This window comes from Podarcis gaigeae, assembly GCF_964106915.1.
Source record: "Podarcis gaigeae genome assembly, chromosome: 3".
Classification (NCBI taxonomy): Eukaryota; Metazoa; Chordata; class Lepidosauria; order Squamata; family Lacertidae; genus Podarcis; species Podarcis gaigeae.
The window spans coordinates 107112186-107138241 of NC_139680.1; the positions used below are offsets into that span (position 1 = coordinate 107112186).

The following is a 26056-nucleotide window of genomic DNA, read 5'->3' on the forward strand; positions in this document are numbered from 1 at the left end:
ATGGTTTATGAACAAGGTATCAAGCATAGGTCCCAATACTGATTCTTGGGGGACTCTACTTTCTTAGGGCTGCCATATGTCTGGGAATCGGGCAGGAAAATGGCGTCCGGGCAGATTTCCGGCAAATTGGCAAAATGTCTGGGGAAACCCAGACGTATGGCAAGGGGGGGGGGTAATATATATATTTTAAATCATTCAGTAAAAAGGCCAACAACTTCCAGCAAAAACAAAACTAATAATAATAATAATAAGCAACTCAACTTTGTCCGGATTTTCGTTTTTGGGAATATGGCAACCCTAACTTTCTACATCCTTCCATCAGGAGAGCTGTCCATTTATTCCTACTCTCTTGCTATATAACCAGTTCTTGATCCACTAGGACATCTCTTCTTATCCCGCGACTCCTACTCTGTTGAAAGCTTTTCGAGCATCCAAGTGCACTTTGTCAGCCAGATCACGTCTGTCTATATGCTATGGGTTAGCTTATTTAAATAGGTGGGTGGAAACTGGGGGGGGGGGAATTAAGAGCCGATATCTCTCGCCCCCACCTCTTATTAGCAGAGAAGCCGGTACTGTATTCACAAAAGTTTAAAGGCACCTTGTTAAGCTTCTGAAACCTTCTTGACTTCTAGTCCTGCCCACCACAAGAGAGAAGATGTGCTTTTAACGAGCTCTCGATTTCATTCCAACCTACAAATAGAATATGTGAGTCTCCCACCAGGTGGTCTTCAACTGAGGATTATCCCTTTGTAAAAGTGGCCATGATCCCTGCTAGCAAGTGCAAGAGGGGATATTTCCCTTTTCCTTCCTGGTCAAGAAAGTGTCCATCTTGGTTGAGATCTTGCGGAGAGGGATGGGGACCAATAGGAAGCAAAGATAATGTCAGTGCATGCAGGTTGAGATACAAACGCAAACTCAGCTTCTCCATTGTAGCCATCAATTAGTTTATGGTGCGGAATAGGCAGCAAGCAGCACAAATGGCACAAGCAGAAATGATTTCGTGGCTCAGATAGGCGCATGCAGACCTGGTTCTAGCAAAGCGTTGCGCCTCCTGTCCTCTATGCCGCAGGGTCCCAAACTGTGGTCCGTGAGCTTCAGTCAGGTTCCATGTACAGTGGTACCTCAGGTTAAGTACTTAATTTGTTCCGGAGGTCCATTCTTAATCTGAAACTGTTCTTAACCTGAAGCACCACTTTGGCTAAAGGGGCCACCTGCTGCTGCCATGCCGCCAGAGCACGATTTCTGTTCTCATCCTGAAGCAAAGTTCTTAACCTAAAGCACTATTTCTGGGTTAGCGGAGTCTGTAACCTGAAGCGCATGTAACCTGAGGTACCACTGTAGTTGATGCAAAACCCATGAGGGGCAACCAAGGGTCACAGTGCTGGGTTTTTGCCTATTTACCATGCAGTTCTAGACATGTCTTCTCAGAAGTAGACCCCTTTGAATTACATGAGACTTGCTCCCAGATAAACAGGAGCAAGATTGCCTTCTGCACTGTCCTTTCTCCCGCATCATCTCTCTCTCTTCCCCAGAGGCGAATCGATAATTGGGCCTTCAGGACTTTGGGCAAGTATGGGTCGCAAGTTGTGACTGATAGCTGTGTCTGCGGAATATGTGTTGCCTGGCAAAAGCCATTATGGCAAACCACCTTCAGGCATCTTATTTTCATTGTTCCATAACTTTACAAACTCTTTCTCTTGTTATATCTTTAGTACCGTATATACTCGAGTATAAGCCAACCCAAATATAAGCCGAGGCGCCTAATTTTACCACAAAAAAACTGGGAAAACTTTTTGACTCGAGTATAAGCCGGTTCACCACACCACAAACCTCCTGGTGGGCCGGAGTGCACATGGCAGAGGGGGCTTCTCTCTCCCCCCCCCATTAAAAATGTGCTGAAAAAGTCGGCTTATACATGAGTATATACGGTATATAAAATGTCTGAAATGAGGAGCAGGAATAGCTGTATTGTCACAATGCAAAACTAGCTGTGTGTATCGTGTGGCAAAAATGACTTATACAGGATATCCTTTTTTAAAGAAGTAGCTAGAATTCAGAGCATGGGAAGTGCTATACCAGAAGTCTTATCACGTGACCTTGCACGTTAATTCCTTCTCTCAGCTTCATGTTGTCTGATCTTGCCGCTCAGTCTAGACAGAACAGGTAAACTCGCAGGCAGCTTCCTCAGTGCATTGGATGCATGTGAATTATATTATTCTGGTCTACTTACATTGTTGTGTTGAGCACCTGCCTTTCCTTCTGCCTTTCCACAGACAACCTTATCTTTCCCTGTAGGGGTAATAGTATTTTACTGGCAAAATGATGGTGTTTTCGTTCTAGGCGGGCAGGCAGAACTGTTACATGAGGTTATAAAGGGTCAATATATTGGCTGGACTGGGATAAAAAAGTGCTTCTGAGTCTCTAGATGATAGCATCCGTTTGTTTTTGTTTTTTTAAAAATATTTGGGGGAGGCTGTCCAGTTTTCTCAGTACAGCACTTCAACCAATTTTGCGGTGTTAGAAACTCAGATATACAGTGGTGCCTCAGGTTACATACGCTTCAGGTTACAGACTCTTCTAAACCAGAAATAGTGCTTCAGGTTAAGAACTTTGCTTCAGGATGAGAACAGAAATCGTGCTCTGGTGGCGCAGTGGCAGCAGGAGGCCCCATTAGCTAAAGTGGTGCTTCAGGTTAAGAACAGTTTCAGGTTAAGAACGGACCTCCGGAACGAATTAAGTACTTAACCCGAGGTACCACTGTATAAGCTAAGTGACAAATGGCTCATTAAATCAGGATTGCAGTCGCCAAAATGGAAAGTCTAGTTCGAAAGTCGTCTTTTTCAATACGACTTTGTGGTTCCTGAAATTCATTCTGATTGTGCAGATGAAATATAATTGATATAATTCTACAGGGTGTGGTATTATTGTGTGAAAACAATCAAGATCCAGGGATCCCCAAGGATGCAACTCCAGTTGGTGGAGATGTCAGGCATTATCCTGGCGCCCGACCATCTTCACTTGGTCACAAGTGGCCGATAGCCAGGCGCATTTTGCTTGGTCACAAGTGGCCGATAGCCAGGTGCAAAATGCGCCTGGCGCCTGGCTAATTTTGAGCGCTGCTCTTTTGCATCATTGTTGAACAGGGGCTGGGGAAACTTGTGTCCCTCTAGTGGATTTTGGAGTCCAATTTCCAGCTGCCACAACCAGCTTGGCTAACAGAGTGGATGTGGATTGAAGTTCAGCAGCACCGGAAGGCCCCACAGATTCCTCATCCCTGTAATAGTAGCTTTTGTCTCATTAAGGGATTATTCAATAATACTTCAGTTTCGTGCTCTTCATACACCCAGGAATGCCCTTGTCGCGTGGATATAAAAAGTGGGAAGAATTGGGGAAAAAATGCAGGCTCTTAAAACCAGGCATAGGCAAACACGGCCCTCCAGATGTTTTGGGACTACAACTCCCATCATCCCTAGCTAACAGGACCAGTGGTCAGGGATAATGGGAATTGTAGTCCCAGAACATCTGGAGGGCCGAGTTTGCCTATGCCTGCTTAAAACACTTTGTGGGGACGACAATATATTTTGATAGGGGGCTAGAGCAACAAAATTTGCAGTGTAGGGGACTTCCTAGTTTAGGGGGGAAAGCAAGGAAGAGGGGACTTGCTAAAGGTGTATAAAATTATGCAAGAAAGCCGATAGAGCAGTTTTCCCCCTTTCATTATTATACTAGAACTCATTGCCATGAGCCCCGTGGAGACGGACTTGGTGAGAGTGTTCAGATGTGGAAAGAGAGAGAACTGGAGGAGTTTGACCCAGGAGAGGGGTCCAAGGGAGTGGGAAGTAGCGATTGTCAGAAGACGCCAACCCTACAGTGGGGCCTGGTGGATTGGGAAGCAACCAGGACTCGTGGAAAGGGCCAAGTGCCTTGCCCAGGCATCATGTCTCAGCTGGTCAATGTGGTACCAGCCCCTGCTAGTGCAGGGTCACCTGCCTCAGGAGGTGCAGTGCCATAAATCTGACAATGAGCTGGTTCGAACTATCTTCACAGGCTCAGCCCACTTGGAAAAGGGCTTGCTTGCTTAGTCCTGAGCCTTGGGATGACGATGTCAAGTGATGGTGCCCACCCTGCTCTTCAAAAGTCCAGGGGGTATGCCGAATGTTGGGTCAGCATCTTAGCTTCTTCCGAGCCATGTGCTCTGCAGTTCTGCCATGTTTCCTGACTTGGTAACCTGTAACCTGTTTGGGCTCTGGAGCGAATTTTGAAATTTTGGATGGGGTTTGTTCAAACTCATGGGAGATACAGCTGCCAGTGGCTACTTGGCTACTTGCAACAGTGGCTGTGTTCTAACTCTGTTATTGGAGTTGGTATGCTGAATGGACTAAAATGGTTTTGGGAATTTTATTTTTTAAAAAGCAATACGGTAAATATTCCCTTTTAGGAATTACGAATTTAATAAAATTGATGCAGGAACAGGAGTTAAGGAGGAGTAAAAGTTGTTACACATGTTGTGGCTGTCAAAAGACACTGGTGTGCTGTGAATTTGCCTTTTCTTTTGATGGTATTTGCAAATTTATTTAATAAAGCATATTTTTTAAAACAACAATATAATAAAAAGGGTGTGGGGGAGAATTGACCAGATTGGAACTTAGACTTCCTACTGATCCATAAAACTTATTTACACCACTTATTTTATTTTAAAAAACCTCTCAAAGCATCTTACAAAAAAGGCTTGAATGACAAAACAGTTAAAAGCAGCTATTTAAAATGGTTTAAAATCTGCTGTTGCCTTATTGCTATTTTAAATATTTTTTAAAATAAGATAAAAAACACAGATTAAAGCAGATGTTTTTAATTTCCAGATTCCCCGGGGGTCTCCTCAATCCCAGCTCAATGGGATACAACCACACCAAGCCTCTCTGGGGCTGGATAGATACGAGTTGTAGGAAGCTACTGCTGTAGCTGTTTAAATAGCGCTTAAAGCCCTAAAATGACTTATGTCCCAAATATGAAACGCCACCTCCTTTCCTCAGGCCATCTTGGATGTTAAACTCGTCAGAGTGGTTCCTCTTGGTAGATCTGCTGCCTTCAGAAATTTGGGAGGTAGCAAGCAGAGAGCAGGCCTCTGTGGCATCGTTTGGCATATTCTTTGTATTGCATATTCTTTGTACAGTGGTACCTCAGGTTAAGTACTTAATTTGTTCCGGAGGTCCGTTCTTAACCTGAAACTGTTCTTAACCTGAAGCACCACTTTAGCTAATGGGGCCTCCTCCTGCTGCTGCTGCGCCACCAGAGCCTGATTTCTGTTCTTATCCTGAAGCAAAGTTCTTAACCTGAAGCACTATTTCTGGGTTAGCGGAGTGTGTAACCTGAAGCGTATGTAACCTGAAGCATAAGTAACCCAAGGTACCACTGTATTCATCATACGGCGGAAGGTACCCATCTTCTTCCTCTGACCTTGGGCACCTGAGATAGATACATCTTAAGACCCACCTTATTCTCTTGATCGCAACCTGTTTTAACATTTTAAAACATGTGTTTTAAATGGTTGTCACCTGTCTGAGGAATCCATGGTGGGAGGGAAGGCAGGTAAGAAATCTCAATTACTGTTATAAAAAATATATCTCCAGAAATAATGTCAGAATGCTCTGTGCCATGATTTGCTCTCTTCCCACCCCTCATTCCTGCGTGTTAAATATAGTGGACTTCGGCTCTTCAAGTAGCCATTTCCTGCAGCAGTAAATTAAGAAAACAAACACACCCATGCAGAACCATTTCAGCCATGGTGACAGTGCTCCCTTCATTGTAATCCTAACCTGGTTTCTCGAGGAAGGCGTGAAGCCTCTGCTTCTTTACTTACACAAATCCACCTGAGTAAAATGTTAAAGGAGCCCATATAAACAGGAATAGCCTGACTAAAATAAGCCTGGCTTGTGCTGCTTATTTTTATTTGCATTTGGAGCTCTCCCAGTTAGGGATGGCCCGGAGGGCGCAGTAGTAACAGATTAACAAGCACAAATATATATTTACAGTTCTATTAACATCTAGATTAAAAACATAAATATCAAAAACCCCAGCCTTCTGTCAGCTGAACCTTTCTCCATATAGAAAAGCCTTGCAGTCTTCCAAAAGGTGTAGATATATATATATATGCTTTGAAAATCTCGGAGGTCTGAGAGAAATGGCAAAGTAGGGAATTTGGGGGCTGCACTTCCATATAGAAATTTCCCTGCCCCTGGAAAGGCAGAGAGGGTTCTTGTTTCTGGAACTAGGCTTCTCTCTGCCAAACTTCTTGTTGTTTTTTTAATGGAGCATTTAAGAAAATGATACCCAACTTATCCCCAGTGTTCAAAATTCCCTGGGCGCCAGGCACGTTTTGCTACTGGCGCGGGTCCAATTGCGACCTCGTGGAGATTTCTGGGCACCAGGTTGGCGACTGACATCTCCATCGAGCCAGCAGACTTGTGCATAGCAAAAGACACACATTTTGTGCTTCTGTACTGCTGAGCGAATCATGGACCCCTTGCTGGGCATCTCAGTCCTCCAGGCATCATATCAAGGAAAATAAGTATAGGGCTGAGTACAGGTATTTCTGACTGTGCTGCAGCCTTTCTGTAGGCTACCCAAGCAGAACTCACAGACCACAGTTTGGTCCATTTCCATGGTGTGGGTTTCTCCTTCTTGCATACAGGGAGAAGTGAATTGTTTTACGCGCAAGCTACAGCCAAGCAATGTAGTTGAGATCATAGAATCACAGAATTGTAGTATTGTAGCGCTGCAAAGGGATGTCTAGCTCAAGCCCCTGGCGAACAGACATTCTGTTGTGGTGACCATAACCTAGGTTTGAGGTCCTATTTGGTGCTTGGCTTACATATCTGCATTTCCAACATGGCTTCTCCTCCAGCCATGCACCTGCTGCACCTTGAAATTGTACGATCCCAGGCACTCAGCACCAAATGACTCCCCTGCAGGTATAGATTGGCTCTTAAGCAGTGCTGGAAACTCATATATATAATATAATTGCCAAATGGCACCTTAAACCCAAGGTGATGGTCGCCACAATGGAATGTCTAGGCCCAGGGGCCAGCAAACTTTTTCAGCAGGGGGCTGGTCCACTGTCCCTCAGACCTTGTGGGGGGGGGGCAGACTATATTTTGAAGACAAAAGAAATAATGAACGAATTTCTATGTCCCACAAATAACCCAGAGATGCATTTTAAATAAAAGCACACATTCTGCTCATCTAAAAACACCAGGCAGGCCCCACAAATAACCCGGAGATGCATTCTAAATAAAAGGACACTTTCTACTCATGTAAAAACACACTGATTCCCGGACCGTCCGTGGGCTGGATTTAGAAGGTGATTGGGCCAGATCCGGCCCCCGGGCCTTAGTTTACCTACCCCTAGTCTAGGCCCTTTTTAGCACTGGGATTCATTATTACTATTATTTATTTCATTTCTATACCGCATTGTATTTTAAAGAGCAAACCTCAAAGCATTGAAACGTCGAATAACACCGTCCAGAATAAAACAAATTCAAGCTTCGAGGAAAATATTACAGATGTTTCTCCAAGGGGCATTTTGCTTTCCCCAGTCGCCAACCTGGTGTCCAAAGATCTCCGTGTGGTTGAAATTGGGCTTGCACCAGCCGTAAAACACGGCCGGATAATTTTCTGTCACTGTTCTTGATTAGGGATGTATGTTCCACAGTGTGTGGGAAGCTGCTGTGACTATCCGAGTGCCCATCTACATGCGCCCTTGCAGTTTGAACATGAAAGTGTGGTTGGAATTAGAGATAAGGCGCAGGGACAGAAAGGATCTCTTTGTACAGCTCTGAACTTGAAGCATGCACAGACGGTGAATGGCAATTCTATATGGAGTTTGCCCAGGTGGCTAAATTAAAAAGTTGATCCCTGCTACAGGCATTGCCAATTCCCAAGCCCTCCACCCCCTTTGCGGCTTTCCAACCGGTGAGCAGGTTTGCAAATGTACGGATTGCAACACAGACGATTTCCTATTAGATATTGAGCTGCATAAGCAAGACTCCCCGACCATCCCTCCCCCCCCCAAAGCCCCCCCTCTCCCAAAAACCATGGCAATCCAGGGTGGCTTCACTCGTTCAACCACGCTGCCGGAGGTAGTAGCAGACAGATGGTTCTCAACAATGGTAAAATCCAGTTGGTTTCCCTTAGGAAAATGCTTGAGAACAATAATGCTTAAGGGGATAAAGGCAGATTAATTAATAGAGGCATTGTTGGTGCCTGTGTTCGGTTGCTCCTATTTGCGCTCTAATTATGCGATAGATGTGCTCTTTTATGGAGAGGTCTAGCACACAGCGTGGATAAAGCGCCCCTTCCATCGTAACAGTATCTATCAAAAGAAAGGAATTGGGCTTAAGTCTTGCTTCCATTTTTAGACCCAACAGTAAGCTGAACGTGTAATCTGCAGAGCAACCCTATGCATATCTGTTCATAATATAAACTCCCTGATTGCCATAGTAGTGTTTGTTTTACTTTGGCACAATCTGCCCTTTAATTGGGTGTGAGTACTGTCTTCGATATCCAGTGTGTATTGTAGGGCAGTGTCCCCAGTAGCCTGATTTATACTGGGACTAAACTATGGTTTGGTGTTGCAAGAGCAAGCCAAAGTGAACCCCAGACTTGAACTCTCCCTCCTCTCCTTCTGGCACAGACATGAGGACAAGATAGAAAATTTCTGCTTCTGTTTCGGATGAACCGCAGTTTGACATCCAACCCTAAACTGATTAAGTTTAAGTATGGTTAGTTGAAACAAAGTCAACTTCCTAAACTATAGTTTGGCTTGTTTCAACAAACCATACTTAAGATTAATCACAGGTTGTCAGGTTCTGGTGGCTAAAAAGGAACCAAAAGTTTTCAACCTCCTCTTCATGGCTACATTGGAGGGGGAAGTTTGCCAATCTGAAGCTAACTTGGAGATATCCTCACAATCCAAGCCAACACACCGTGTTGGGTAAAAGTGTACCTCCCCCCCCCCTTCCTCAGAGGGAGCTGTGAAGAAAAACAGGTTTGCATGTTTCCATTGTGGCTGATTTGAACTAGAGAAAAACCAGATGCGAAGGATGTCATTTTACTAATGCTCTTAACAGCATCCTCACACTTCCACTCTGGAATCCCCAGAGCAGTTTTGCAATTGTGTTTTAATTCTGGGGGGAGTACTTGTACTGGTGGAATACAATGAAGCATGGACATATATAAACATACACGAGCTACATATATATACAGTCATACCTCGTGTTGCGTTCCGCTCTTCTTACGGACTTTCAGCTTACAAACGTGGCAAACCCGGAGGTTTGCCACATGCGCAGAAGCAATCTGTGCACTTTGCACATGCGCAGAAATGCTTGATTGCTCCCGCACATGCGTGGAAGAGGCGCTCTAGTTGCGGACTTTTTGGGGTGCGAACGGCACCCCAAAACGGATTATGTCTGTCATCAGCGCTACCAGGTAGAAGGCAGGTGGTTTGTGCTATGAACACTACAGCTGCATGCGCTTTCTCATCTAGCGGGGATGAGACTGCTAAGGGATGTGCCAGCTTGCCTTAACTATGACCAAGAGGCAGGTTTCTTCTCTCCCCCCCTCCTTTTTTATCCCCGAGGAGAACATAATGCTCCAGTTGTCTTGGATACACGGCGGTGTATGTAGCATTGTAATCAAATATAGGCCGTCTGTAGTTGCATTTTGGGATTTAAATCTGACCTCTGATCTCAGCAGCAGCTCTGGTGAGATGGGCAGCGTAATGTAGCACATGTGTGGAAGTTGCTGAGAACAAAGGGAAAGGGAGAGAAGGAATAAAGGTAACTCTTTTTTGCTCCTCGCCTCTTGGATTTTCCTTGAACATATGCTTTAAATGGATGAGTGTTTCAGGGGCCTGATGGCGGAGCCAAACAAATCTCTCTCTCCTGTTTGTTGGTCTGCCTCGATTGGAGCGTTTAGACGTTGGAATGAAATTTGGCGTTCAGTTGGGAAGTCTGTGTTTGAGTTCAGGAGCCGTCCCGACAGGCTACACCCATTGTCAAATCGGAAGCGGAAATTATGTGTTTGGTTGGGATGGGCAAATCTGGCCATTTTGGTTTCTTCCAGTCTCTCCCCCCCCCCCCCCGAATCTTAACTTCAGTTCTTCACATTTCCCCATCCGTTTGCATTAAAAAATATTTTCATCAGCATTATAATACAGATTTCTCCTGATACACATGTGTGAATGCAACTTTGCCTAATATACACATTTTGTGGAGCAATTTCCCCTAAATTTCAGGTGTTGCTTTCACTAATATGTGCCTTTTATTGGACACCTTACTCCACCGCATGCATTTTTGTACACATTACTTCTCCAGAGAACTGTCTTGCAAAATTCGAAGAATTGTGAGTTTTGAAGGATGGGTGTGCTTCAGTTTTCTTGTGTTGTTTCAGAAGCATGAATAGGCACATTTATCTTTAAATGAGAACTGAAACATATTTCTCTCCTCACCCCTAGCACATAGGCGTTGTAATGAGATCTGTGCCAAATGTCAGACGGAGATTCTGTGTTCCAGGTTTGGACACCAGCTGAATCTCCACACCTGGTTTAGAGGTTGTGGCGCTTGGGGAAGAAAATAAAGATTGAGAATGCCTTGTTGTGAGATACCAGAAGGCCTTTGGATGATGATTGTGATTTAGTAGCATAAGAATTTTGTGATACTAAAGCCTTTTAAAAAAAATAAATACTGTGATCCTGTTTGCCCAACTGCTTTAAAGGAAATTTAGAGAAGTTCATGGAAGAAAAGTCTGCTTCGAAAGTGTTGTATTCCACCGAGATACAGTGGTGCCTCACTAGACGAAAAGAATTCGTTCCGCGATTCTCTTCGTCTAGCGGTTTTTTCGTCTTGCGAAGCAAGCTCATTGACAGCTTAGCGGATTAGCGCTACAGCTGTCAAGCGGCTTCCAGCGATCAGCTGTTAAGCGGCTTATCAGCGGAACAGCTGATAAGCGGCTTAGCGGCTTAAGAAAAGGGCGAAAAAAGTGAAAAAAACCCACGGGGGGATGCAAGATTTTTTCGTCTTGCGAAGCAACCCCATAGGGAAATTCGTTTTGTGAAGCGCCTCCAAAATGGAAAACCCTTTCGTCTAGTGGGTTTTCCGTCTTGCGAGGCGTTCGTCTTGCGGGGCACCACTGAATACTTTTGAGTCGACCCATTGAAAAGAATGGAGCAAACTCAATCATGTTCATGAATTGAGTGGGTCTACTCTTGAGTACGTCTGTTGGTAATATCACTCAGGAAAGATTGTCTCGCAGGAAAGATTGTCTCACATACCCAACAGTGTTAGAAATTAGACAGTTGCCAGGCGTGTTTTGCACTGGCCCAATTGCAACCATGAGGAGATCTCTGGGTGCAAAATGCCCCTTAGAGAAGGATCTGAAATATTTTCCCTTGAAGCTTGAATTTGTTTTATTCTGGATTGTTCTATTTGATGTTTTAATGTGTTGAGATTTGTTCTATAAAATATAAAGCGGTATAGAAATGAAATGAATAATAATACTAACAACAAACTTCTTTGTGGAGGAAAAAGGCACCTAGACATTCCATTAGGGCAACCGTAACCTAGGTTTAATGTGCCTTTGGCGATTAGATCAGATCTCTTGTGTTTCTGACACTGATACCCAATCCATCACTGTGCTCTGCAGGTGAGGGTTTCCTGCAGATACCACCTAACATGAACATAGGAAGAGCCTGCAGGATCCGGCCAATGACCCATCTAGTCCAGCATCCCATTCTCACAGTGGCCAGCAAGATACCTGTGGAAAAACGCATAAGCAGGATTTGAGCACAATAATTCTCTCTGCTCCTGTGATTTTGAGCCGCTGGTACTCAGAAGCAGGGGACAAGGGGAATGGGCATGTCCAACTATGACACGGAGGTTGAATGCTGTTCAGCAGCGTAAAATAGTCGTGTCTGTTTTTACGCAGACTTCCTCTCTCTTTTGCCCAGGAGGCAGAACAGGTTTTATGGGATGTCAGATCATAATGACAAGTCTAGGAAGAACCCTCCTCCGCCTCCTGATTCCCTGCCCCCACCTACACTCTTATGCAGGTACACACCCTAAAGAGCATTGCAACATAATGCACTCTGGTATTAAATGCCAAAGGTTTAAGTTCTGGCGTAATGAGGCCACAGTCCAGCCGTTCAGAGACCGATTGGAACGTGCAGTGCTGAACAAGCAGGAAGCCAGAACACAACTCTATTTAGGAATGCTGCGAGTTCTCTAGCTTCAGTTATCCCCTCTTTATCCAACACCCTTGCTGGCTGATTTGACTCCTATACAGACAAGGATGTGTGAGGGTCCCGTACTCAGAGCCGTCTTGTACAGTGGGGATTCCCCCCCCCCCCCAAATTGGGGAGAAATTCCACGGTGAAATTTTATTCATAAAATAAATGTGCAGCTCAGTACAGTGGTACCTCGGGTTACAGATGCTTCAGGTTACAGACGCTTCAAGTTACAGACTCCGCTATCCCAGAAATAGTACCTCAGGTTAAGAACTTTGCTTCAGGATGAGAACAGAAATTGTGTGGCGGTGGCGTGGAACAGCGGGAGGCCCCATTAGCTAAAGTGGTACCTCAGGTTAAGAACAATTTCAGGTTAAGAACGGACCTCAAGAATGAATTAAGCTTTTAACCTGAGGTACCACTGTAAACGGGTTTGATATCCATCCACCTGGGCAGTTCCAAACACCTGACTTCAGCATGTGCAAATATATGATAAATCTCTTTGAGTGTGCTAAAAATTAGTACGTTAACAGTTTTTCTTTTCATAATAATAAATGCAACAACTATTATTGTTAATTTATTATTTAAACCCTGCCCATCTGGCTGGGTTTCCGCAGCCAATCTCTCTATATAAGGAAAGGACTTGACTTCTCTCAACCTGATATCTCAGAGGGATCATGCTAGTTGGGGCTGACAGGAGTTTTAATCCAACAACATCTGGAGGGTACTGGCTTTGGGAAGGCAGGGCTAGGTAGGGACGTCATCTTGCCCATTCTAAATTAGCTTCATATGATCGTATGGTTTAGCTTGGGAATGTGGCACAGAAGCTCACGTCCTTTCCCAAGTGCTCTAGCCACAGTTTACCACGTTGTCCTACCAGGAAAGCTATTGTCAGTACCAACTCACATCATGGTTTGAGGCAGGTTAGTGCTAACTAAGTTAGCCAGTCTCCAAACTAGGGTTCGTCAACGCTCTTCAGACCATGGTCTAGCGTTTAATGGCCTTGCATCATGGCAAACCGTGGGTTGGGCAACCTAGGAATGAGTTGGGAACCCACACTTGTGGGGCAGAATGTACAAAGGCTGTTGAGAAAATTAGAATAAGATGTTTTAACTGGGCTGCTGTTTCTTAATCTCAGTGTATCTGCCTCCCCCCACCGCCGCCCAAATCTGCAGAATGTGTTTCTGAAGTGTGTGTGAAATACTCTTAATATTTAACAAGATTCTATGCAAGTCCTTAACAATATATGGGGGTGGTGATGTTGTGCCATGTGATATTTCTGGATGTTTGGGACAATGGGTTGTACCCAAAGTGTCCCTTTTATGAATGGACGGACTCTTCCTGCTCATGGATGAACTGAGATCTAATGCAAGATCCTGCTCGAGAAAGTAGGGGGATGCTATTTACACCCATTCATCCTGCAGCCCCCGCCCTTGTATAACTACCTATGCTTTTTGGACAGTTCTCTCAATCCTATGGAGAAGTGGTTGCAAGTTGCACAGCCTCCATTCTGCATGGCAAAGAGTGGAATGCACTGGGTGCCCGGGTTAAAATTCTATCACTGTTGTGGGTTATGGGCAGTTTTGGGAAGTTGCCTGTACCCTCAGCTCGGTTCCCCATCTTAAAAAAAATATGAAATAAAAGTAAACATCCGTGTACCTCTCAGGTTTTCAGTTTTGTTTTGTGGATGCCCAAGATATAAGGCATGTAAAGGCATTGCGTGCTCTGTTTGCGTATCAGCTGCCTGTTAGCCAGGTCTGAAGAAATCGCTTTGCCATTGCTATAGAAACCTTGCCTTGATTAGATGTCATAACTCTGTTTGATTCACACTGATATGGCTGTGGGTTCCCACTGTGAAATGAAGACAGGTTTCTTTTTATATATGCACAGAGAATATAAATTCTGCTGCTTTATAGCTTACCAAATGCTTAAGTGGTTTTTGATGCAGAATTTAATTAAAGTAGTTGCAGGAAATAGTAAAAAAAAAAAAGTATCTTTTTTTTCTATGTGTATATGTGTTTGGACCATAATCTGCAAGTTTAACACATTGGCGGTAAACCTTTTTATGAAATATTTTAATTTAAAGAGAGCTTGTATATCGAGGAGCTTATATCTCTCCAGGGAGCAGCAATCTGTCCTCCTGCCTACAGAATAATTTGGTGTAGGCAAGTCAAGTCATCCTTGATGGGTCTGAACAATATTGAAGGTTCAGCTTTATTTGGGCCTTACTAGTTGACATTTTTAATGCAGTAATTGCCTGGTTGTTACTTTGTGGTTGCTAGCGATCCAGCCATCTTTCTTGGAGGCGTCTTCCGACTTCAGGACATGAAGAATACGGGAAGTGGAGAGAATTTCTCTTGCAACAGAGAAACTTCGTTTTCATGACAGCGTGTGTCTAAATGTTACCCATTCCCAAATCTTCAGCATTGGTAGATGCTGCACATAATTGTGGTTCCACAAGCACCGTGGGTGACTGATGACCCTCCACCTCAAACTACAAAGCTTCTTGGCCTGTTGAGTTTTAAATTTGTGTGTGTGTGTGTGTGTGTGTGTGTATGTAAGTTTTCAATTGTTAATCATTTTTTTATCTGTTTTAATACTAAAGTGTTTAATTTGAAGCAGAAGTCGTTATAGTGGATTATTCACCTGCAAGAGCAAAACAGCTCTGGATATTTGTGTGTCTGTGACGTCATGGATGCTATCCAGTCAGTGCCTTCCACAGCTAGGTGAACGCTTCTTCCTCCTCCATTTCATTTCCAACCCTACTGCAGATTTTCAGGAGTTTTTCTTTCCCAGAGCTTGAATACATAGCAAAGAAAGCGAGAGCTCTTGGAATTTTGCCCTCCTCTTTTGTTTTATTAAAATAAAGCACAACCCATGATGTCCATCTTTACCTGCCAATGCCGTAGTAGTGAGTGTGTTGCCACTGAGCCCCCCAAAATTGCATTTCCTTCAGAAATGGCAGGCCAGCCAATACCACACTTTCTGTATATTCCTGCCTTCCAATGAGCTCAAAAGAGCTCACATTGAGCTTTTGCCATGAAAATGCTTCCCAGTGGGAAATGGCGTCTCTGATTCAGCCACACCGCTAAAGGGGGATGGTTAAGAGCAACCCACGGTATTAATACTGTTTATGAGAGCAACAGTTTACGACGCAACGTATCAAATATTAATACGAGGGACAGAAAGGATGGCAAAGGACTTGTTCCTCTTAATGGCGCCTGCAGGCAAATGAATACACAGTTGCCAATAAGCGAGCCGAGGGGTGGGTGGGTGGAAAGGAGCTGAGCAAAGATGGCCCAAACTTCTATGCACCCCCCGCAATAATAAAAAAATATTAAATTTCAGGTTGGCTGTTTATTATGCACTTTAATTCTCCAAAAAACATGGAGCCGTCCTCTCAGGAAAAGGGCCGTAGCTCAGTGCTTTCTGCACACAGGAGGTTCTGGGTTCAAGACTCCTCCCTGAAACCTTGGTGTCAGGGCCGGAATCAGGTGTAGGTCAGCAACAAAGCAATGCATCACTCCAGGCCAGTGGAGTTATCTCTTTGTTCAAGGGAACCACCCACAGCTCTGGCCTAGTGCTCTCAGCAACTCTTTCCAGGAGGTCTTGTCCCGATGAAGCAGTTGCGAGGACTGAAGGTCCCCGCCTTCCCAGTAGCCACTAGGCCTCCACCTCTCCAGGGCCTTTCCCACGCAGTCTCAGGCCGTGTCTGCACACAGTCATCCTCTGCTCTGCCTGCTTGATTTCTCTCCATGTTATGGGAAACCAGGGAGAGGGGAGCTGCTCAAAGAAGGAGACTCCCTGGTTTCTTCAGCAGCCTGTCTCCACTCTGCCTCTTGGCCAGCCTCCTCTCCAGCCTCCGAGTCGGAGTCTGAACTGCTCTCTGCCACGGCCTCTTCCTGCTCACTAAAGCCTGTTGCCTCTTCAGCTTCCGACACCACCTCCTCCCAGCCTGCTCTCTCTTCTCCCTCTGAACGCTCATGGTCATCCAGTCCCCTGGCTCTGAGCCTTCTTCCCATGAAAGTTCCCTGACAGGTGCCTTCATCCAGCCAGTCCATGGCACTTGGAGACCTGTTTCCAGTTACTTTCAACTAGGGTTGAGGAACCCAACTCAACCTGAGGACTGCATTCCCTTCTGGGCATCCTTCTGGGGACCGCATAGCAGTGGTCAGGCGAATTAGACGCAAAAATGGGCAGAAGATGGGATGTAATTTTCTACCTTGTACAGTGGGCTAGTTTCTGCGCACCCTATCAGATCCTTCTCTGTCCTCCAAGCAAGAGGCCTCATAAGAGATCAAGGACATGTTCCAGCCCAGGTAGAAAGGAGGCTACAAAACAGGGTTAGTGTGACCATGGGAGAGTCCTGAGGGCCAGATGGAGAGGCCAAGAGGGCCGCAATCCACCCCTGGGCCTGAGGTTCTCTCCCAGACCTCTGGTGCTGCTGTAAATAATAATCAGCTGGGCGGACCAATAGTTTTGTTCATCTATAAGGCAGCTTTCTACTTCAAACCATGATGGCTATACTCTGTCTCCACTGTATGTTTCTGAATGCCAGTTGCTGGAAACCACAGGAGAGCAGAGATAACGCCAAGGTTGCAGGTTCGATCCCCGTATGGGGACAGGGGCATTGCGGGTGGTTGGACTATATGATCCTCAGGGTCGCCTCCAATTCTCTGATTCTATTAATTCCTGTGCTTGGGTCCTGCGTTCAGAATCCTGAACCAGGTGGGCCCCTGGCCTGATCCAGAAGGCTTTCCTTACGCTTCTATAAAAGCTTTTTTCCCTGTTTCTAGGCCAACAAGATTAAATGGGTCCAGTAACTGGAATGACTCCGGACAAGAAAGCTGAAACGCCGGGGGCAGAGAAATCCGCGGGGCTGCGGCACATCCAAAGAATGGGGAGCTTGCCGGAGGCGGTGGATGCGGCTCGGCCGAAGGCCACGGCCGTGGATAGCGAACTGGCCGACGACGAACTCACAAACTTGAACTGGCTTCACGAAAGCACGAACCTCCTAACAAACTTCAGCCTCGGAAGTGAGGGTCTTCCGGTGGTTAGCCCCCTGTACGACATCGAGGGCGACAGTGTGCCAGCCTACCCTTCTTCCTGCTACTCCAACCCCGAGAAGAAATCTGCCACATCGAAGCCCCCCTATTCCTTTAGTCTCCTCATCTATATGGCGATAGAGCATTCGCCCAACAAGAGCTTGCCGGTGAAAGAAATCTACAGCTGGATCCTGGAGCGCTTCCCGTATTTTGCCACGGCCCCCACTGGCTGGAAGAACTCGGTCCGGCATAATCTTTCCTTGAACAAGTGTTTCCGGAAGGTGGAGAGAAGCCACGGCAAGGTGAGAACTGGGCGCTTTTTGCTCTTCCTTTTGTTCTTTTTCTAAAAAACAAAAACCGTAACCAGTTTGCTTTGCTTGTTGGTTTAAGGGAAAATATGGTGGAACTTCCTTTGATTCAGATGTTTTGTTGGAACACACAGACACAAACCATGTCTTTGCTGCCCTACAATTTTGAGAAGGGGTAGCCCTGTTCAGTTCCTTGCAGTCAAACCAACAGAGTATTTTGACGTTGTCCAAAAAGACTGACACTTTCCTTCCGGGAGAGTTCGGCCCCATCCTGACCAGGCCACCTTCCCACCTCCTGGGCTGGAGAACTTAGAACATGTAACACCTCTGTCTTTTCAGAATACGGTTTCAGTTTGTTGCTCCACATCTGGTCCACCCATCAGTTCCTACAGGCACCCATCTAGCACCCTAGCCACCTAGGACTAGTCTGATGTCAGCAGGTTCCAGAAATCCTCTTTGTTGTGTGACTTTGTTGGGTCATCTTAGTTTGCTTGGGAGCCTGGATGAGAACTAGGAGGCTGAGAGGCATTGGGTAGGGAGATGCTTCAGATTCTCAGTATTTATTAGCCATGTGCAACAATAGTTTGATTTGGTCTGTTTTTGCAACTGTTTTTCTTTCTTTTTTTTAGTTTGCCATGGTAAAATTGAAAACAAATCGGTAGAATTGAAAACAAATTAGACTTCCACCTAACTTTGCCCGCCTCTCCAGAGCTTGTAGCTGCAGTATTGGGAGCAAAACTCAGGCTCGTCTTGCTCCCCAGAAACAGATGGAGTCTTTATAGCACAGCCTTCCTTAATATGGGGCCCTCTCAATGTCTCTGGGCTACAACTCCCATCATTCCTGATCATTGGCCGTGCTGGCTGGGGGCTGGTCGGAGCTTGGAGCGCAATAGCATCAAGTTGGAGAAGAGTGTTGTCGTGCATAGGACGTGAGAAGGACTTCTGCTAGGTGTCCTTGTTTAAAGGAAGGATCTTGCCGTTCAGGGGAAGAAAAAGAAACTCCACTTTGGAAGAGTTTGTTGGCTTACGGAGACCCTTGTAGGTCTGTCCATGAATGGGCATCGTGCAAGGAAGATAACTTACCCGCAGCCAGTGTTCGAAGCTCCCATTGTTCTAGGCGCATTTTGCGACATGGAATTTCATTAGCGCGAGCCTGTGCTGGGCCCGGGGGTAACCCGAGAACTGCGGCCCAGGTCTGGTCCAGAATCCAAAGGTTCCACTAGGAGACAGTCCGACAGGGTCAAGGCAGGACACGAGGCAGGAAACCAGGCAAGGACAGGTATAGGATCTCAGGCAGGGTCTGGCATACAGCAATGTTGCTCCTGCAACATGGGGGGGTGGGGTCCGACAGCCTTTTATCTTTGTCAGGGTAATGGCCGGTCCTCATCCCCCAATGACTCACCTCCCTGTTTCGCCCAAAGGCAAGCACTCCTCCTGCGAGTACTCAGGTCTCTCCTTCTCTCAGACCTGAGTCTCTGCATCTCGGGAGACGTCGGTGGGTTGTTAGATGTTTTAGATGCAGTTCATTCATTTCCCACTGTATTCTTGTTGTTAAAGAAAGCATGCCTAGACATTCCATTGTTGCGTCCATAACCTAGGATGAAGGTGCCATTTATCTCCTAGCTTTCATATCTCAGTGTCTAACACTGCCTGCGGCAGGTAGCAGGATACAAGGGACTGTCTCTAGTAAATTGAGATCATTGGAACAGGTGCCGTCAATGTCTGCGTCTGTGTATTGGTAACCAAAGGAAGGGGACAGGCACCCTCTTCCTCCGTTTCTGAACACTGATGACTCAGTAATAATTACACGCGAGCGTAAGACATGCCGCAGAAGTTAATATCGGTGCCCTGCTTGCCCACTCTTGCTGTTTTCCTTGCTTTGGTACCTGCCCAGGTGACTCAGGCTTTTGCCAGCTCTTTTGGGTGTACCTTTCAGAGCCTGTGCGTCCTGGGGAAGGATGTGGTTGTTTCAGAACAGCTGGAAATTGCATGTTGCGTCAGCCCCGCTTCCTAAAGTGGAAGAGATTAGTTATTTGAAAGTTGTGCTGTTTGCGGGGGGGGGGGGGGTAGAGACAGCTTAGCGTGTGAAGTATGGGCTCAAATAGCAGCCTGGTTTGTGTTGCCATGGCAGCATTTCCTCTTGCTTGGCTGGCTTGCGAGAGGCTGCCGCCGCCACGATGCAGAGGTTGTGTTCCTGCTGATCCGGTGGTGTGCCATTTGCTGGGGGTGGGGGTGGGCAGGAGGGGGGGAGGGAGGAACCTCTCTTTCCTCCGTCTTTTTTTTTTTAAGCTCAAGCACGAAGGCACGTACAAGGCACACGTGTGTGCGTGTTGATGCAACCCAAACTCAGGAGTATCAAAGGGGAAGAACACTGCCGCTTTCTAAGTTGCTCTGCAAAACCGGTTTTGGAGTTCCTCACAGAGGATCTGCTTATGCAATGGAAACAGGATACGTGCGCAGATCAGATCTGCTGAAATAACACAACTCGGCTTTGTTATATAGCCAGGGTAGCTGTCTGGAGCAGGGCGTGTTTCTCACCTGAGGGCCGTGCTTCTGCTAAATTGGACCCAATTTCCAGGTCAAACGTAACTGCAGATAGAAAGCTGCCTTCTACCAGCCAGGCCATTGGTCTGTCCACCTCAGTATTGTCTACCTCTTTAGTATTTAAGGCAGGAGTTCCCTCTCTATGCTATAGATTGAGCATGTGCCCTACCAGTGTGGCTGGGGCAACCCAGTCAGATAGCAGGGTACTATTATTATTATTATTATTATTATTATTATTATTATTATTATTACCACCACTGGCCCATTGCTCTCTCGTGCAGAAAGAAGTGTGGACATAGGGCTGCAAAAGTGGCCAAGATCTGAACTTAAAAGCAAGCCTATTTATTGCTCCCTCTCCTTCCCCTGCTACTCTTGGAGCTAGTGAGAACTGCTATTGGCTTCCAGGTTAAACATTTTCAAGCCTGTCTTTGCATGTTTGGAACTATGATTTGTAAAAGACCAGTAGTAAATAGTGCAAGTGATGCGAAACCTGCTTATTTTGCTTTCCCATGGAATGGAGGCAGGGTATGACAGATGTTCAAGAAATGCTCATTTTAAGAAAAAGAAAGTTGGTTTTATTTTCTGTTTTTGGCAATGTGAAGATGCTAGGGGTGAGTCAGGAACTTCCCAATGCAGTTCATCTTATTTAGCTAACTGATGTGTGCAGCCTGCCTGCCTTGTTCAAAATCATAGACTTTTTAGAAGCTGATGGGTCCTTGGAGTTCATCTTGTCAACATGAAGGTTTTCTCTCCCTGTTTATATTGTCATCACCGCTACAAAAATCTCTGCTCGGACAAAGCATCACATTTTGGGATTGGGATCGCAGCTTCTGCAAAGTCAGCTTCCCTTGTAACACACAGGTGTTACCTTCAAGACAAAGGCTGCTATTTCCAAGCGTATTTAGAAATAACGGCCACTGAAAGTAGACTGACTTATTTCTGATAACCTAGGCAAGGAGCTGACCTGCGAGATCCTTTATAGCAGGGGTAGCGAGCCTACGGTCCTCCAGAGGTTGTTGGACTCCAACTCCCATCAGCATGGCCAGTAGTTAGCAATTGTGGGAGCTGCAGTCCAGCAACAAATAGCTGAGTTCTAAGAAGTACATTCAGGGGAGTGATTTCAGCTTCACCTCTGGTGATGATGAACTCAAGTGACTGGCTAGGACGATCAGATAAAGCTATAATACTTTCAGGAGATGAAGTTGCCTTCCATACCAAGTAGGATTGGGTCTTAGGTAGTAGCCTTTCGTAGCCAGCCACCTAAAACCTGGATACCCCAGGGTCCGAACCTGGGATCTTCCACAAACAAGCCATGTTATCTGCCACTGATCCCAAGGTAGGCAACCTGGTGCTCACCAGGTGCTGAAACTCCCATTGCACAGTACGGATACTGGCCAGTGTTGGGTAGTGGTTACAGGGTCAGACTAGGACCTTGTAGACCAGGGTTCAAATCCATGGAGCTCACTAGATGGCCATAGGCCCCAGTCACTGCCTCTGAGCCGAACTGAGCACATGGGGTTGTTTCAGGGATTATTTTTTAAAAATACCATTTTTAAATTAGCTTTTCAAACTTTATAAATTCTTTTAAACAACCATCAGAACATGTATCTCATATTAGTTGACTTCCCACCCACCCTTCCGTTTTGTTCTTTTCGTACCTTAGAAAGTTGCTATATTACTTACATTTTAGCCATTACATATGTTAATCATAAATGATTAAACTACCACTATCAGCTGCTATACTTTAAATCCTGCATAACCATGATATTTTTTTGAAAATATTTCCATTCTTCAAGAATTTTTTTTTTCATTCTGTTCTTTATTTATCACAGTTAAGTCTAGCCATCTCAGTATATTCAATCATCTTTGTTCACCATTCTTCTTTCGCTGGGACTTCATCTTTTCCCATTTTTAAGGGTTGTTTCAGGGTTTAAAGGAGGTGTGGAAGCACCATGGACATTACTTTGAGCTCCTTGGAGAAGAAATTTGGGATGCAGATGCAGTTAATTAAATAAATAAGAGCTGCCTCAAGCACCCAGAGGACGCAGGTGGCGCTGTGGGTTAAAGCCTCAGCGCCTAGGACTTGCCGATCGAAAGGTCGGCAGTTCGAATCCCTGTGGCGGGGTGCGCTCCCGCTGCTCGGTCCCAGCGCCTGCCAACCTAGCAGTTCGAAAGCACCTCCGGGTGCAAGTAGATAAATAGGGACCGCTTACCAGCGGGAAGGTAAACGGCGTTTCCGTGTGCGGCTCTGGCTCGCCAGAGCAGCGATGTCACGCTGGCCACGTGACCCGGAAGTGTCTCTGGACAGCGCTGGCCCCTGGCCTCTTAAGTGAGATGGGCGCACAACCCCAGAGTCTGTCAAGACTGGCCCGTACGGGCAGGGGTACCTTTACCTTTACCTTTACAAGCACCCAGAAGAAAGATCGAGATGCAAATGGAACGAATGGTTGTTATTTTGAAACAGGCTCCGTTAATTCGTTGCCTGAAGAGAAAGAAGCCCATAGCCCCCTTTTCCACACGGCCTTTCCAAATGAGATACCATTAGAAATGCAAGCAAACCTGCTATTAAGAAATAACGCTATTAATTGTATCCATTACTGCTTTCAACACTTCTTAGTTTTTCAGCGATGGTTTGCTTCCAGCAGGCGCTTTGAAGCAGAATGGTTGAGTTACACACGTAAACCCCTCTCCTCCTCCTCCTCCTCCTCCTCCTCCTCCTCCTCCTCCTCCTTCGATCACTCATAGCTGAGTAAAACTGTCTTTCATTAACAGTGAGTCCGTAAGTGATTGTGGAGGCCAATTCTGGATCCACACGTCCTTCCACAGTGGGGACATAGGTTTCCGGACGGGAGTTGATCATAGTGAGGGTTTGCCAAGCGTGCCTTCCTCTTAGCACATTTCTTCCTATCATCCTGAGTTTGAGTGTCTTCAAAGCCCGTGACACCTTTGGTAAAGGCTGTTCTCCAATTGGAGCGCTTGCGGGCCACGGATTCCCAATTGTAGGTGTTTATACTACATTATTTTTAGATTAGCCTTGAGAGGGTCTTTAAACCTCTTTTGTTGACCACCAGCATTTTTAAGTTCGGAATAGAGTAGTTGCTCCACCCCTGTGTAAAAAGAAAGAAGGAGGAGGCTGCCTCAGGCAAGCCTAAAATGTCTTATCTTGCGGCCTTGAACATCGTCATGGGGATTAAAGCTTGGTTCAGATGTTTATTTGGTTCCTGAATCGTCATACAAAAAGCCCCGCTCAATCAGGTCAAAGGCCCATCTCATCCAATATCCTGTTCTCACAGTGGCCAACTAGGTGCCTATGGGAAACCCACAAGCAAGACCTGGGGCAACAGCCATCTCCCCACTTCTGATGCCCAGCAATTGTGTTCAGGGTCACAATCCCCCAGCAGTGGTGGGAGGAGCACAGCCATCGTGGCTAGAGGCCATTGATAGCCTTAGCTTCCATGAGTTTGTCCTATCCTCTTTAAAGTCACTCATAACTACCATTGTTTTACGTAGGGGGGGAAATACCCCCTGGCATTTTTCTGGTGCACACAGAATGAGGCATGTCTCTTGGGGAAAGGGGTGGATTTGAAAGTGGAGGGCGAGGAATGGAATGGAGTATCCCTGCTGGAACCCTGAACAGGAGCACTGCATGCTGCAACACATTGTTGCAGACCCCACCTATAAGCAGCAAACCAGCCAGAACAACTTCCTGCAAAACCAGCATTTGGGCCACTGTCTCCCTTGCTATATTTTTGCCTGATTTTGGGTTGTCTGGGAACAAGGGCTGGGCAAGGCTTTCTCCGTGTACTGAAGCCCACCCATGGAAAAGTTCGGCAGGCCTGCTGCTTTCTATTTTCTGTGTTTAGGATGTCTGTTAAGAACATGCTGTTCTAACAAGGGTTTGCGGGAGTGTGTGTGAGAGAGAAGGCAAATTCTATGCCAAACCTATCAGATAATTTATTTTAGACCCTGCTGTTACAGAAGTTAGAATTGTCATTTATCCTGGCTTCGGGGCAGCGGAGTTCGTGCCCATGGTGGGCAGGACCAGGTGCAAAAGGGGGTGCAGCAATGGATGTCCGTTTTCTCAATGTGACGCAGGCTAGTTTCTACACCTTCTCTGTTCTCCATCCTGGAGAGCAAGAGGCTTTCATAGTCTTGTAGATTTGGAAGGGACCCCATGGGTCATCTACTCCAACCACTTGCAATGCAAAGATCTCAGCAAGAACATCCATGACAGATGGCTGTCCAACCTCTGTTCCAGCCAGTCAAAGGTTTTTGCAGAGGGTGCAAAGCAGCTCTGGCGAGGGCGGTGGTTGGATGAGGTATGTGATTTGGGAAGGGTCCTGAGAGCCTGGTGGAGAGATCTGGAGAGCTTGAGGTTCTCTAGGTGTAGACAACACTGATGTAGAGGGACCAGCTGTCTGGCTTGGCGTGAGGCAGGGTCATGGTTCCTCTGTTGCTGTAAAATCGAACAGTATTCAAAACAGTCATGTTTCTTAGGGTTTGAATCAGGATTGCTGATGGTTTCATGCCTTGCTACTGTGGCAGGTGTTGAGTAGGATGTTTGGGATGCCATGAAATATACAAGGTTTTCCGTCGATCTGTTGAGAAAGATGTTCTCTCAACTGGCAGCTTGACCCTTCTCCTCCCGCTTTTCCAACTTGCTTCCTGGATCTGATGGGAAAGTGTTTGGGGTAGGGGCTTGGGATGGAGTTTGCAAAGAAGCACTTATTTACAACATCTGGTGCTGTGTATGATGTTGTTGAGACTGCAGCTTTCCTCAGACCTCGCCAGCATAGCCAGAAAAACACCTGGAGGGCAGCACCTGTGCCTTTCTGAAGAACCGAACTGGTCCCAAGGCACCGTGTAAGGTTGATATTTCCCCCCCCCCTCCAGTGTGGTGGGTAACAGGCAGAAGCTGTTCAAAAAACCCATCTTAAGTGCTTGGAAGTGAGTAGCTGCCATGTTTTAAAAGGTTAACCTGCACATTGGCCCCATTAAGTACATAGGATGGTTGTGATTTTGCAGAAGATTTGGTAGAATCTTGGTGTGTGGATGAATGGCAGCCTTGCTCAACCTGGTACCCTCCAAACATTGCTGGACTATAACCCCCTAGCAGTGTTAGAAATTAGACAGGTGACCAGGTGCATTTTGCTACTGGCGCAGGTCCAGTTGCTACTATGTGGAAATCTCTGAATGCCAGGTTGGTGACTGGCATCTCCATCTGGCTGGAGCAGGTAAGAAGAAGAGCTTATTTATTGCATTTATTGTTGTTGTTTAGTCGTGTCGGACTCTTCGTGACCCCATGGACCAGAGCACGCCAGGCACTCCTGTCTTCCACGGCCTCCCGCAGTTTGGTCAAACTCATACTGGTACCTTCGAGAACACTATCCAACCATCTCGTCCTCTGTTGTCCCTTTCTCCTTGTGCCCTCCATCTTTCCCAACATCAGGGTCTTTTCCAGGGAGTCTTCTCTTCTCATGAGGTATTGGAGCCTCGGCTTCAGGATCTGTCCTTCCAGTGAGCACTCAAGGGCTGATTTCCTTCAGAATGGATAGGTTTGATTTTCTTGCAGTCCATGGGACTCTCAAGAGTCTCCTCCAGCACCATAATTCAAAAGCATCAAGTCTTGGGCGATCAATTGCATTTATAGTCCACCTTTTTTCCAAGGAGTACGATTCACACCCCCCCCTCCTCAGTTAATCCCTACAACAACCCTGTGAGGCAGGTTAAGAGGCTGCGACTGGCCCAAGGTCACCTAATGAGCTTCATGACTGAATGGGGATTTGATCTCTCAGGTCCTAGTCCAGGCATAGGCAAACTCCGACCCTCCAGATATTTGGGACTAAAATTCCCATCATCCCTGACCACTGGTCCTGTTAGCT

The 26056-nt window shown here is 46.1% G+C and overlaps 1 protein-coding gene and 1 long non-coding RNA gene across 4 annotated transcripts in view; one reads left to right on the forward strand and one right to left on the reverse strand.

Annotated features, from left to right (window-relative positions):
* The window catches only part of LOC310842093, a 52675-nt gene that overhangs the window by 16331 nt on the left and 10288 nt on the right, over positions 1-26056 (reverse strand). The gene's annotated exons all lie outside the window — the stretch shown is intronic.
* FOXN2 (forkhead box N2) overlaps positions 1-26056 on the forward strand; it is a 52930-nt gene that overhangs the window by 4763 nt on the left and 22111 nt on the right. Inside the window, exons 1-2 of one of the 2 annotated variants that reach the window (XM_083733620.1) lie at positions 6881-6968; positions 17074-17624. In XM_083733620.1, the coding sequence (XP_083589746.1) occupies positions 17088-17624 (537 nt within the window). In that variant the 5' untranslated portion in view covers positions 6881-6968; positions 17074-17087. Of the gene's footprint in view, positions 1-6880; positions 6969-17073; positions 17625-26056 lie in introns of those variants that run through there. The other variant, XM_083733621.1, reaches the window with a different exon arrangement.